At 43.0% G+C, this 14608-nt stretch overlaps 1 protein-coding gene across 5 annotated transcripts in view; it reads right to left on the bottom strand.

Annotated features, from left to right (window-relative positions):
* GK (glycerol kinase) overlaps nucleotides 1-12334 on the bottom strand; it is a 75515-nt gene extending 63181 nt beyond the window's left edge. For 3 of the 5 annotated variants that reach the window (XM_081222367.1, XM_081222366.1, XM_081222365.1), the window contains exons 1-3: nucleotides 12115-12333; nucleotides 4157-4230; nucleotides 1680-1786 (exon numbers count right to left, since the gene is read on the bottom strand). In XM_081222367.1, the coding sequence (XP_081078493.1) occupies nucleotides 1680-1786; nucleotides 4157-4230; nucleotides 12115-12192 (259 nt within the window). In that variant the 5' untranslated portion in view covers nucleotides 12193-12333. Of the gene's footprint in view, nucleotides 1-1679; nucleotides 1787-4156; nucleotides 4231-12114 lie in introns of all 5 variants that reach the window. The other 2 variants (XM_081222368.1, XM_081222364.1) reach the window with 2 other exon arrangements.
* Between the last annotated feature and the right edge of the window lie 2274 nt (nucleotides 12335-14608).

The following is a 14608-nucleotide window of genomic DNA, read 5'->3' on the forward strand; positions in this document are numbered from 1 at the left end:
TTATACAAATAAGGGAAAGTCTGAAAAAAAAATCAATGTTTCAACTCAGGAGTGCTGGTAAATTTCAGAGCCAAGATGACATGAATTAAGGAACCACCACCACCAACTGATGGTTCCCCCTATCTAGAGTCAAACTACCTAAGAAAGAAAAAAACCGTAGCCCTTGAATGGTGAACTTGAAAAATTTAAACTCTAAGGAGATGGCAATTACCACATTATGCTTCCACCCTTTACACTAGTAGCATATCAATTTTAGATGACTGGGTTATTTTTTTTCTCCCTTATGAATGATGCAAAGCCAAACTCAGGTAGATATTCTATTAAAACTACTAGGAATTAAAGGGAGATACTTGTAATAACCTGGAATTAAAGGGAGATACTTGTAATAACCTAACACGCTCAGACAGTTATTTAAGGGAGATTTCAAAAGTGAAGTGCTTTGATTTCAAACAACCTCCCCCCTCCCCAAGCTGTTCCTTATTCTAGTCTTTCTCTCCCCAGTAAAGGGCATCCCTATCCATCCAGGAGCTCCAGCAAAAACCCCAAGCCTCATCTGTGACCCATCTCTTCCCCCCACCCCACTACTCTCTCTGCTACCCTGACATCCAATCCATCAGCAAGTTCTGGCCCTTTCTCCCCACCTCCACTGCTACCACTGTCAATCAAGTCATCGTCCTCTCTCTCGGGACTTCCATGGTGGCCTCCACACTGGTCTCCTTGTGTCCACACTTATGCCTTTACTGTTCACTCTCCACACTGTTCCATACAGCAGTCAGGAAGTTGTTTTTAAATTGCAAGTCAGATCCTGTCATCCCCTATGGCCTTGCTTAAAGTCTTCTCGTGGCTCCCTGTGATACTAAGAATAACATCCAAACTCCTAACTGTGGCCGACAAGGCCCCATCCACGTCTCAGATTTCAGTTCCTTCTGAAACCCCTTACACACCCAACCTCACCTGTCACCCTTCTTCCACTGTATTTTTGACATGCTGGCCTTCTTTCTTTCTTTCTTTCTTTCTTTTTTTTTTGCGGTACGCGGGCCTCTCACTGTTGTGGCCTCTCCTGTTGTGGAGCACAGGCTCCGGACGCGCAGGATCAGCGGCCATGGCTCATGGGCCTAGCCGCTCCGCGGCATGTGGGATCGTCCCGGACCGGGGCGTGAACCCGTGTCCCCTGCATCGGCAGGCAGACTCTCAACCACTGCACCACCAGGGAAGCCCTGGCCTTCTTTCTAATCCAGGAATGGGCCAAAATTATTCCCACCTCAGGGCCTTTGCATGTGCTGCTTTCTTTTCCTGAAACATTTTCCCCCCAGATATTTGCATGGCTGGCCCCTTTTGGCCTTTGACACCGCAGCAAAAGTGTCACCTCCTCAGAGAGGACGTCTCTGGCCTTCCAATCTAAAGGAAGCCTCTCTATGCACACTCTAGAATACCACTGGGCTTTACTTTCTGTATGGAACTTATCTGCATCTGAAATTAGCTGGTACTTATCTGCTCTTACTGTTGGTCTCACTCCCACCAAAATAAAAGCTTCATGAGAACAGGGACCTAATCTTCCTGTTTATTGTTGTATCCTCAGTTCTCAAAGAAATGCTTGCCACTGCATGGGCACTCAAGTATGTGCTGAATGAATGAATTTAATTGAGATAACCATATATAGAGTAAAATATTAAAAATACCTTTTATGTTGGAAATATCAATATTGAGCTGTCCAAGTTTCTCACACGTTTTCTCTATACACTCATAGACAGAATGCAGAATTTCCTTAGGGTCCTGCTCCACCCATCTTCAAACAAAAGAATGTATTTGGTTAGTCCACAAGAGAGCAAGACAGATATAATTTATTTCTCTAGAGATGTTCACTTATGAGGGAGTGGCTGCACAAATCGAAGAAAATCAGATAAGCAAAGCATATCCAATATTCTAAAGAAATGATTTAAAGAAGAGACTATTTACTTTACATTTTTATTATTTTTCATATAGTAATTAATTATTTGAAAGGAGGTAATACCAGGCCACAAATAGCAAATATTCTACCTATTTTTAAATTATTTTTCAAATCCAGTAAGAAACTGTTTCCCCAATTCTTTATATTCTGTGGGTGTGATGAATTCTGATATACTATCTTTATGTTTCACTAGTCTTTTCTTTTTTTTTTTTTCGGTACGCGGGCCTCTCACTGTTGTGGCCTCTCCCGTTGCGGACCACAGGCTCCGGACGCGCAGGCTCAGCGGCCATGGCTCACGGGCCCAGCCGCTCCGCGGCATGTGGGATCCTCCCGGACCGGGGCACGAACCTGTGTCCCCTGCATTGGCAGGCGGACTCTCAACCACTGTGCCACCAGGGAAGCCCATCATTAGTCATTTTTAAACAGACTAGATATAGATATTATTCTTTTGATACATTGATTTCCTCATTTACTTACTTATATATTTGTGTATTTATTTATTTATGAAGCAAAACAAATTCTAAGAAGTCAAATAAGTATACTAATCTCTTTTGTCATTTTATTTCCTAAAATGTTTTGTTAGAATTTAGGGAAAAAATTTACATTCCTTCCAATAACTATTTCATGTAGACAAGTGATTGGTCCCAGTTTTCAGACCCAATCCCAGTGCAATTGTGGTTAAGGTACAAGGACCTCAGAAGGATGAATGGCTCATAATAAATGAAAAGGAACAATACCTGGGAGAAACAAATGGCATACTTTTTCTACGCAAAAGTAGAAATGACACAAGTTAAAAGAATCCTACGCTAGTATCTGGAAGTAGCAAGGGTATTCCAAATGCCTTTCTTCTCTGCCTTCCTCAGGTCTGCCTGGCTTTCCTGAGCTTTGAGTTCTGTCTCTAAATTCTCTTTTTCCAAAACCCAATCTCCTTCCACATATTTCTAATTTTTGTCCCTCCAAGTCTAGCTATTCTCTCTCTAAATTGCACTGGGATCAGGCCTGCGGACGGTCATTCTAATGCTGCTAACATATCAATAGCTTTTATTATTAAACAAAGGAATTCTCTACAACATAGGAGAAAATTTTTAACGGAAAATTTGGTAAGACACTGTTTTCCCTCTCTTTCTTAAATTGAAGTAAATTTTATGATGAAATGAACAGATTGAAAGTGCACAATTTGTTGAGTTCTAACAAATGTCTATACCAATCTAACCAACACCCCAGTCAAGATTTAGAATATTTCCATTGCTCCAGAAAAGTTCTTTCATGCCTCTTTCAAGTCAATCACACACTCCACAGGCAACTACTTTTCGGATTTCCATCATCCTAATTAGTTTAGCCTCTTCTTGAATTTCAGATAGAGCCATGCAGGATGTATTCTTTTGTGGCCAGCTTTTTTCACTCTCCAGGATATCAAAGAGATTCAACCATGTCATTGCATGTATCAGGTCACTTTTGAAAAACGGTCAAACAGTATTTCATTGCTATCGTTCTACTGATGGCAGACATTTGAGGGGTTTCCAGTTTGGGCTAGTATGAACAAAGCTACTATAAACATTCATGTAGATAAGTCTTTCTATAGGCATATGCTTTCATTTCTCTTGGATAAATTCCTAAGAGTGGAATGTTGCAGATGTGTGATTAATTTTATAAGAAACTGCTGCACAGTTTTCCAAAGTGGTTGTATTATGAATATCAATTTTTAAATAAAATACTGTATAATATATGTATATGTACTATATAATACATATATATAAGTAGTAATATCACAATTACTATATATGAACATTATTCCCCAAAAGGATGATTTTAGTATTAGATGATAAGATATATGAATGTTTTTTTAAAAACATATTTTTATTTAAGGAAAAAACCCTTCCATGCAAATCAGTAAAGCAGCAGTTTGGCAATGATGGAGACACAGCACTAAATGATTTCAAAGTCAACGTGGAATTTCTGATATCTAACACTCCTTTGCTTTATTACTTTATTATCGCTTCCTTTTGTCACTGAATTCCTAAGCCATCAATCATCCACATGTTTTTGCTGAGCTACCAAGTTACTGCTTCTTTTTTTGACTAATACCTATCCCTCACGTCTTCTCAGGAGGGTGTTTGGTTAAGTTTACTTTACAAAAGCACAGGGCAGGTGGGGTGAGATGGACTAATAAACATGATGTACATTTACATATTAAATTAGGAAACATACCCTTCTCTTGGAAACTCTTGTTTTATTTCCACTTGATGATGACTAAGTAGTTCGGCTGTTTTTGAATTGAAAACCTGAAAAATATATTGCAATATTAGGGTAAAAATGGAGGTAGAGAGCAAAGATGTTTAAAAGTTACTCAGCAACTGAAGTTCTTATTCACTGATAGACAAATCATTTCAGACGAAATGCCTTACAAGATGTTCCACTTTCTCTTCAGATAGAATCATGTAAGTTATAAGGTAGCTTAAGAAATAATAACTTCTCTTTAGATAAATGAAAATCTATTAAAGATAAAACTAAAGAGGCAATGCCTCATTCTTTAAAACAAATGGTTCCAGGTGTAGGAAACTTAATACATCCACCAATTAAGAGTATGGATTTCTTTGAGAGAATAGGAAAACCAAAAATAAAAGAGAGCTGGCCAAATGCTGATGGTGATAGTATAAGGTTCCATTCTGCATCTACCTTGGATGTGGAGACAGGAGTCAATAGATGCCCAGGCAGGAAAGTATTCCTTTGAAGGGAAGTGTAACAATACATCTAGCTCTTAGGAGAGGTAAGTAGAGCCACATCAGCAGGGGGAGAAGAGTGCCCCGGCATCAAGCTGAGTGCCCTCTGTGACATGCTTGTCATGAATTGGTGACCCTTGATGATAAAACATTAAAACCAATGAATGAAAGCTACCAAAGAAGAAGTGCAGTACAAGCCTCCACAAATTTAAAACCACTAAAACAACACTTCTTAAAAACTTAGCAACCTTTTTTCAGATATATTTATTTCTCACCTGGGTGTACCTATATTTAAGTATCAAATTACTTAGTCTTTCAGAGCAAGGATTCATATTTTAATTAAAACTAACTTCCAAAATCACTATAATTGCAGCAGTAAAGGCACATCCAATTAAGAAAGTGTTTCCAGGCCTAGGTTTCCTGTGGAAGAAAATTACTTGCTGAATGCAGACTAAGAAAGGAAGTAATAAGGGAAAACACACAGTGGGTCGGGTTGCCGCTCCCCTCCTTCCCCACCACACACATCATTTCTGGGGGAGGAAGTAATAAACATAATGAAAGCAAGAAGGCAAATTCTCAAGTCCTTTGAGGAGATAAAATATCTTACAGGGCAAAGGTTAACTTGATACATCATAAATAAAAGGCACTTGGCTGAAGCCCATGTAATAGCCCAGTAATTTACAACTTAGCATTGGGTAAGTCTCTAGGATGTCCACTCCAATTGTCCCATTTTATTTGCTGAAGCATCTCTAGGGCCTAGAATAGTGCCTGGCATAGGGTTTCATAATCAATAAATATTTGTTGAATATCTAAAAAACTGTGGTCTATCAGGTACTTATTAGGAAAAAATTATTAAATAAAATGGAAAATGGGGACTTCCCTGGTGGTGCAGTGTAAGAATTCGCCTGCCAATGCAGTAGACACGGGTTGGAGCCCTGGTCCAGGAAGCTCCCACATGCCACGGAGCAACTAAGCCAGTGTGCCACAACTACTGAGCCTGTGCTCTAGAACCCGCAAGCCACCACTGACCCCGCAAGCCACCACTGAGCCCGCGTGCCGCAACTACTGAAGCCTGTGCACCTAGAGCCCATGAGCCACAACTACTGAAGCTCACACGCCTAGAGCCCGTGCTCCACAACAAGAGAAGCCAACGCAATGAGAAGCCCGTGCACCACAACGAAGAGTAGTCCCTGCTCGCTGCAACTAGAGAAAGCCCGTGCAGCAATGAAGACCCAACACAGCCAAAAACAAAATAAATAAAATAAATAAATTTTAAAAAATCACCAGTTCTGTATTCATCTCTAAGCCCAAATCCTGTCTCAGTTCCAGATTTTGTTTTTGCTGGGGGAGGGCAATTAAAAGCTGAAGAAACAACTTCACATAGGAAGGGAATTCAGCACAGTGCAGGCGCATAGCATAAACCCAAAAGATGTTGCCACTACTGCTGCTACTACTACTACTGCTACTTATTATTATTATTACTACTACTGCTACTATTACTACTTCTATCATAAGGGGAGAATTAGAATTAGAGGTCATTAGCTCTATATTTACAATTGTGCTTAAATCGTGGTCAATTCCAGATTTGGAGAAGGGGGACAGTTAAAAAGCTGAAGAAACAAGGAAAATTACTTCTATAAAAATTGTTTTAAAAGGACTTTCTGGGCTTCCCTGGTGGCGCAGTGGTTGAGAGTCCGCCTGCCGATGCAGGGGACACGGGTTCATGCCCCGGTCCGGGAGGATCCCACATGCCGCGGAGCGGCTGGGCCCCTGAGCCATGGCCGCTGAGCCTGCGCGTCCGGAGCACAGCCTGTGCTTCGCAGCGAGAGAGGCCACAGCAGTGAGAGGCCCGCGTACCGCAAAAAAAAAAAAAAAAAAAGAAGAAGAGGACTTTCTGAAACAACGCATGTCTTCTGTCTCAGCAGAAGGGGAGTAGTGGAGAGATAAAAACGAAATGCAGTCCTTGCTAAGTAACTGTCTTTCATGCTTGCCTCACTCACCCTATGACTAACTCAGCCATCCCATCATAAACATGCATTCACTTCCCTCCCCACGTGGTTTCCCCACTAGCCTACTCATGCCACACTAAACTTTACTGTGTGATAAGTCAGACATTTTTCAGGAATATAAACTCCGTCTCTAAAACACTATGTAAATTTGCAGGACCTAAAATAAAAATATTAGCTACAAACATGTTACATTGCAAACTTGACCACAGAAGGCATAATGGCATCTTCCAACAAGCCACAGAAGTAAACACAGCAAATGGCATTATATTTTTCTTAAAAAAGGAAATTATATTAAATAGCATATTCATACATCTAACATAGCTATAGTTACCAAATTCAACTTTTTCCAAGACCCTGCAAGTTCTCCCTTTCTAGTCTTTCAGTCCAAGAGTTCTAGTCAACACATCAAGCCCTGGAGGTCTCTCTCTGCTGTTGTCTATTCATGTAATGAGCACCGACCAGACGCCAGATGCTGTATTAGGCTTTAGAGAGGGGGGAAAAAAGACACCATTCTGCCCCTCAAGGAACTCAAAACTGAAGGCTCGAAACATTTATGCCTATGAGACAAGAGGACAAGAGACGGTGGCAGCTCTCTGATGAGAACATGTTCTTGCCATGTCTATAATGTGATGGGCAAGAAAACGAACCAACTTAGTGTGGGGGGGGACACAAAAGAATCACAGTTACATTTATTATAAGAGGGGCCTGATTCGAGCTATGAGCCAAATTAGTTTTACCAAATTTACTGTTCATTAGTTCCTGGCCCTTAATGGGTGCCTAATACTTATGTGTTGGATACATAAATGAAAGAAAGAAAGCGGAAATCTATCCCTTAACCTTGAGATCTCTAAGTATGATGAGACAACCGGGGTCAAGGCAATGTTTCCTGCCAAAATAAGCATGGAGCTCAAGTCATTCTTCAGAGATGCTGGCTATTGGAACAAAATGGTTACACAACCATTATCCAAGGTGACTACACCTAAGCCCTGCCCAGGCCCCTCTTAATCTGAGTCACAAGATGATCCAAACCAGCAGCACTTTTTCAAAGGCAACATTTTTTTTACATATTGTGAAACCTGTGTTTAAGTATGTTTTTCTTGGTGAAGATTCATCTGTGACCATAATCAGAACTGGTAAATGGCCTTCCCCAGCCTCCCATCTTCCCTTCACAGTGCAGTCAGCCCTCCATATCCACGGTTCCATTTCTGTAGATTCGACCAGCCACAGATCAAAAATATTTTTTAAAAAATTCCAGAAAGTTCCAAAAAGCCAAACTTGAATTTGCCCTGGGCCTAGCAACCACTTACATAGCATCTACATTGTATTTACAACTACTTACATAGCATTTACATTGTGTTAGGTTTAAGTAATCTAGAGGTGACTTGAAGTATATGGAAGGATGTGCATAGGTTTTATGCAAATAATGCACCATTTTATTATAATAAGGGACATGAGTATCCTAGGATTTTAGTATCCACGGGGGTCCTGGAACCAGTCTCCTAGATACCCAGGTTTGACTGTACTCAGGTAGCTCGGGAGCCTAAGGCAGGAGGTGTTAGGAGGATAAGCTTCTGACTGTGACAAACCTGGACTTGAATCCCAGTTCCACATTACTCTGAAACCTTGGGCACACTCTTCAGCACGGTCTAATCGTCTGGGTAAAGGAGCTTAATAATACTATCTACATCATATTTGTTACGAGGATTAAATGAGATAACGCTGGAAAAGTCCTCAATGCAGTGCCTGACACATTTCAAGTCACAACACATTCTAATCCTTTGTTTTTTGTTTTTTTGGGTTTTTTTTTTTAGCAGTCAGCTTAATGGGGAAAGAGTAAAGTTACCAAATTAAAGAAGGAAGTTGACTGTTTAAGCTGAGGCTTTTGTCTTACGGAAGAAGTGGCTCCTCCTTTAAACCTGTTACACTAATTCTCTTTCCAAGAAGTTCCTACTCTGCAATCTGGGTAAACACATGCCAAGCCCAGTTCACTTTCCTATCAGACAAGTTGGAAATTTTCCTTTGGTACAAAACACATGCATAGGGTCCCAAGTCTTTGACAACTAGAGGAAGAAATGAACATGTTCTAAAATTGCAGGTCTACTACTAAAAGAGAAGAAATTAAGTAATCAAACATACCTAAGTCAGAGAGTTTTAACATTTTTGACAAGATAAAAAAGAAAACCAGATTTAAAATTCAGTTGACCTATAAAAATCTATTCAACAAATATGTATAAAGTGCTCCTGTAGATAAAACAGGTGTTCGTTTGTCATGTTGACCAAGATATTTTAAGGAATACAAAGATGAACAAGTCTTAAAAAGGAGGTTCCTGCTTTCAAGTACAGCAGATATACAATGACACGAAGTAGGTGCTAAGAGCTATTAACAGATAAAAAGGAATGCTATAGGAAGGGGGAGAAATTCTGACTAAGGGTTTGAGGAAGACTTCTACCAAGAGATGGCAGTTGAGTACAATTTGGAGGTAGAGTACAATTTCAAGAAGCAGATATGGGAAATTTTCACAGGGAGGCATTTCCCTTGGATGAAAGAACATGAATAAAGAAATCTTGTGTCCCTTACGGGAGAAAGCCAATATAGCTGGCATAGAAAAAGGGAAAAGAAAACTTAGCAAGGTTATGGGTCTTGTGAATGTTGAATGAGATATACAATTCAGTGAATAATGGTCAGGAAATTATTTTAATATCTTTCACTCTATAAGCTTCCTTATGACAGTTCTTATCTGCTGTATTCTTTCCTGAGATAAGCAAATATTTTTGAGTCATAATTACAACGTGGAACAATATGACTAGAACAACTCCTGGGAATCACCTTGTGACTGAAGCACTTATTCAGCAAATCTATTATCTGTATTTTGTAGGGAGTGCTTTAGCAAACCTCTTTCCTTATAACCAAGGGGAAAAAACCCCTTTCTAAACCATTCCCAAGTTTTTCTCTACTTCACACAGGATCCCTTCACACAGGTAGTCTTTTATCTACCTCTGAAGCTTTCTTGCATAGTTGTTTCTCAAGCAGCAGGAAACTTTATTGATCAACTTTTAAACATCATTCTATAAGCAGGACAGGAACCTTCTGAATGTGCACCTTAGCTTACTCACTGAGATCAAGCCACAGTAAACGGCACCCAACTTTTTAAAGGCTCATGACACTGAACAACTGATTGTGATGATACGAAGTTTTCATTCCTTCCCCACCAATGCAGAAAGATGCCTCTTGGGCAACAAAATCTGAGGGACCAGGAACAACCTGCAGTAGATAAAGAAGATTGCTGGGCTATATGGACAGCAACAGTGAAAAGTCAAAAGGAAGAAAGGCACAGTCAGGCTGGTAACTAAAAAGGCAGCCTACAGACTTATGAAATATTTTACCCACTTTCACAGAGGGCAAAGGCTGCATAAACTTGAGAACAACTGCTATGTTTGGTTTGGCCCCTACAATCCATTAGGAACTAGTTGCCAACATTTAAAAACAGGAAGATTTCACTGAAAACTCTAGACTACCAGCTTTTCTTAAAGAATTTGAAGATTTGGCAGCACGGGGCTAGTGTTCCTGCCTGGCAGCTATAGGTTTCCCCTTAGCCTGAGTCTGCTCTCCAGTCTTCCCTCCTCCCTCTACCTGCCTGGCCCCTGCAGGCATTTGTGTGGGCAATTCTTGAATACGGCTTCAAAACTCAACCCACAGTGAGCGCACTGTCTTAATGGTCTTCCTTAATTTGGGAAGATGGTAGTGATGATTGTGTATTTTATTAATCAAATCCAGTTAGGCTAAGTTTCTTACGTATGATTCAGGATTACTTTATAGACACTTATATGAAAATAAGACATAGTGAAACCTGCCCTGGGTGATCAGAAGGTAAACAATGTAAGAGACGGTAGAGTTATGTCTTGGCAGCTCAAACCAGGGTAAGTCATTAAATAAGAACCAAGCTAAAACTGGACTGAAGGCTTTTGACTTTAGACAAGAGAGATGAATATCAAAATGAAGGTACAGGGGCTTCCCTAGTGGCGCAGTGGTTGAGAATCTGCCTGCCGATGCAGGGGACACGGGTTCGAGCCCTGGTCTGGGAGGATCCCACATGCCGTGGAGCAACTGGGCCCGTGAGCCACAACTACTGAGCCTGCGCATCTGGAGCCTGTACTCCACAACAAGAGAGGCCGTGATAGTGAGAGGCCCGCGCACCACGATGAAGAGTGGCCCCCACTCGCCGCAACTAGAGAAAGCCCTCGCACAGAAACGAAGACACAACACAGCCAAAAATAAATTAATTTAAAAAAAACAAAAATACTCACTCACTAAACAAACAAACAAACAAAAAAATGAAGGTACAAATGCAGGTTTTGGTCAAGTGGTCAACTAAACAGAGCTCTGAAAAATATATATATACTGTATGTACAATGTATACATACAGTATATATACATACTAAATAATGCATGAAAACATGATTTGAGACAAAGAAGAGGGAGCTAAGTAGTCATTTAATATTTACATCAACTTGCCAGATTAGTCAAATGTCCACTGAAAGCATGGGCTCTTAAACAATAGTTTTTTTAAATTACTTTTAAATTATCTTACTGAAGTCAGTTCTAGATCACTTTAAGAGCAAGTTTCCTAATTGCCCAAAACAAATTAATCAGCAGAAAGTCACTTAAATAGAACTCCATTATGGCAAAACTTTGCTGTCAGACATGGTAAATAAAAAGAGAAATAGAATTTCCCTGCCGCTTTACACTGTGAAGCGCAGAGACGACAGTCATCTTTGTAATGGGAAAAGTATCAGAACTGAAATTTACGAATCTTCGAAATTAAATAAAGATTCTGGTAAAAGCAGTGTAGTGTGACTTTTTCCTTATGTGCTCCGCCACTCGCCGCCCCCCACCCCGCCTTAGCATTCTACCTTCTGCAATGTCTGTGGGAGAGAATGACAAGGCATCATCACGCTAATACTATATTCGTTCCACTGCTCCAAAGGACGCTGTTAGGCTACCACAGCCGTGACACAGCTTCCCCCATCCAAGGACGTCCTGCCCCCGGCAGGCCAAATGCTTCTGGGGAAGACTGCAGCAGCGGTCAATGTGGCCACCTGTCCCTGGCTGCAGGCGGGCTGCTCTGCACGGACGCTCGACGAGTCCTAGCTCCCTTCGGGGGAGGAGTCCCCCCATTAGAAGGCGGCCCGGTTCCTCCTTCAAGGCCAGGGCTGCTCAGCTCAGCCGCGGTGGTCTCGAGAGGCCGCGTTCCCCCAGGCCCGGGCGGGGCAGCTCCAGCGTGGCAATTCCCGCTCCGGGGCTCTTGGCCTTCTCCTCTTGCCTGGCGGCCGGGGCCCCGGGCCGTGGGAAGAACGGGATGGGGACGCGACACCCAGCCCCGGCGTTCCAAGGCTCCCGCCCCGGTTCATCACCTCCTCAGGGGCACCCCGGGCTCACCAAAAAGCGCGTTGAGCTGGTGCCCTGGTCCACTGCTCCCACCAACGGCCCCAAAACTGCTTTCTTCGCGGCTGCCATGAAACCAGCTAGGGGGCGGCGGGCGGCGAAGGGGGCGGGCGGCGAGTCTGGAGGGACGGGGGGCCAGCAGCAGTAGATGGCTCGGACCGCGCTCGGGCGGCCCCTTTACTGGCGTGGAGCCTTCTCACCCCGCCCCTCCAGCCCAGGCCCCGCCCCCACCAGCGTTCCCCACGACTCCGGGGGTAGGGCGGACGGGGGGGCGCTGTCTGCCTGGCCGACCAATTACCGAAAGCGGAAAGAGAAGGAACATTCAGACAAGCTGAGGTAGCTAGACGTCACGGGGGCGGGGCCTGGGCGCGGCGGAGGCGGTGGCCCGCGCGGCAGGTCACGTGGGCCCGGCGACCAGGCGGCCAAGCCGGCCTGCCGCAGGGCCAGGCCTGAGGCAGGTGGTGCCCACGGTCCGGGAGCGTCTCTGGCCCTCGGAAAGGGCACAACCCTACCAGCGCCCTGGGGCTTCGCTCGCGGATGGGTCCCAAAGGGCAGAACTGCTTGTTCCTCTGGTGGGCTGTGCAGAGCAAGACGTGAGTCACTCTTTGGACCGACCCTACCGGGCCTTCCCGCGCTTCCCACGCCCCGCCCACTTCCCGGTTGCTTGTCCCAGAAAAGAATAATCGCCTCTACTGGGACTGACCCTATGTAGTGTCACCTTCAGGAGCAGCGCGAATCCTTCGCCTTTGGAGGCTTTTCAGGGATAATGAACGAGGAAGTTCTTTCCGTTTAGCGTTTAAGTGAAGCGCTCAGAATCAACCTCCTTGGGGTCATCAGTAGACTATCCGGAAAGAAGTCGCCGGGTTCCTCCCTGTCCTGATGCACCCTTGCTCCTCGCTTGACCTCAGTCTGGTGTCCCCTCCCTCAGAGGCCCTTTTCCTCTCCCTCCGGTAAATGATGTAGACAGCAAAAGGAGAAAAGAGTCCTCCTTATTTGACCTTGAATTTACCTTGCTGGATTCTTTTAGATCCTATGTTCCAGGAGTTTTCAAAGTCTGGACAGAGACCCAATGTGAGAAATAGCTTACAAAACAACCCCAGGCCTGTGTGCCGACGTGTGTATGTGTGTGTGGGTGTGTGTGGGTGTGTGTGCGCGCGCGCATTTATTTATAATTTATATAGTTACATATATATAAATACATTTTATATATTTTTACATATATTTTAAATGTTTCCAAAACAATATTTATCCTTCAATGCTATGCATTCTGTATCTTTTTTATTCTATTGCATATCATTTTTTTAAATGCTGGTTGAAAAATCACTAAATTGATTTTATAAACCAGCATGCTCAATCAATTTCAAAAGCATTTTTTTCCACTCTCGCATTTTTTTCCACCCCATTTCCTCAATCTCTCACGGTTCTGGAACATCATTTCTATTTTTCCCCCCTCTCGCCTTCCTCTACATCACCTCACTTATTCATCTCTGTGTTTATAGTTGTACAACTCTTGCTCTGGAAGCAAATTTTCCTATACTCTGTCTAGAAATCAAATTCTTGTGTTCCAGATGAGGCCTACTTGTAGAGATGCTGGACTTGGTAACTACTGATAAACTGGCTTGCTTTAGGATAGGAGTGCAGATGAATCAGTATTTCTGAATTTCCTGGGAGAGGAAGAGACACAGACAGGCATACAGGCACATGTAAAGGAACTAGGCTAACTTGCCCCTAAACACCCTGAAAAACTTAATTGACTGAAATAGATAAGGATTTCCTTGATGCTAACAGGCAGTAAAAAGAAAGCCACCAGGCTTCCCTGGTGGCGCAGTGGTTAAGAATCCGCCTGCCGATGCAGGGGACATGGGTTCGAGCCCTGGTCCGGGAAGATCCCACACGCTGCGTGCGGAGCAACTAAGCCCGTGCACCATAACTACTGAGCCTGCGCCCTACAGCCCGCGAGCCACCACTACTGAGCCCGCATACCGCAACCGCTGAAGCCCGTGCGCCTAGAGCCTGTGCTCCGCAACAAGAGAAGCCACCGCAATAAGAAGCCCATGCGCCACAACTAGAGAAAGCCCCTGCGCAGCAACGAAGACCCAATGCAGCCAAAAATTTAAAAAATAAATAAATTTATTTTTTAAAAAGTTTAAAAAAAGCCACCAAACCTACCACTTTGATCCATTAAAAGAAAAAAAAATCCCTGACCATGTTTGCACTTCCACACACTTTTGACTCTCAGATTCTAACAGGACAGCCAACTATTTGTTCAGCAGCATCATGTGATCAGAATTCAGACATTTCAGTGAAAGTGGGGCTAGACGTACATGAGAGATTCTGAAACTTATTGATCCTGTGGTTCCCACAATAGTCTGTGTTCCACGTCCTTATTCCTTTCACCCAAACAGAACTTAGGCCACTGAGGAAATGTGACTTATGCACGTCTCATCCCAGATGGAATCTGAACTATGATCCCTTATCTTAACACAGG

The sequence above is a fragment of the Mesoplodon bidens genome (genome assembly GCF_964165515.1).
Source record: "Mesoplodon bidens genome assembly, chromosome: X".
Taxonomy (NCBI): domain Eukaryota; kingdom Metazoa; phylum Chordata; class Mammalia; order Artiodactyla; family Ziphiidae; genus Mesoplodon; species Mesoplodon bidens.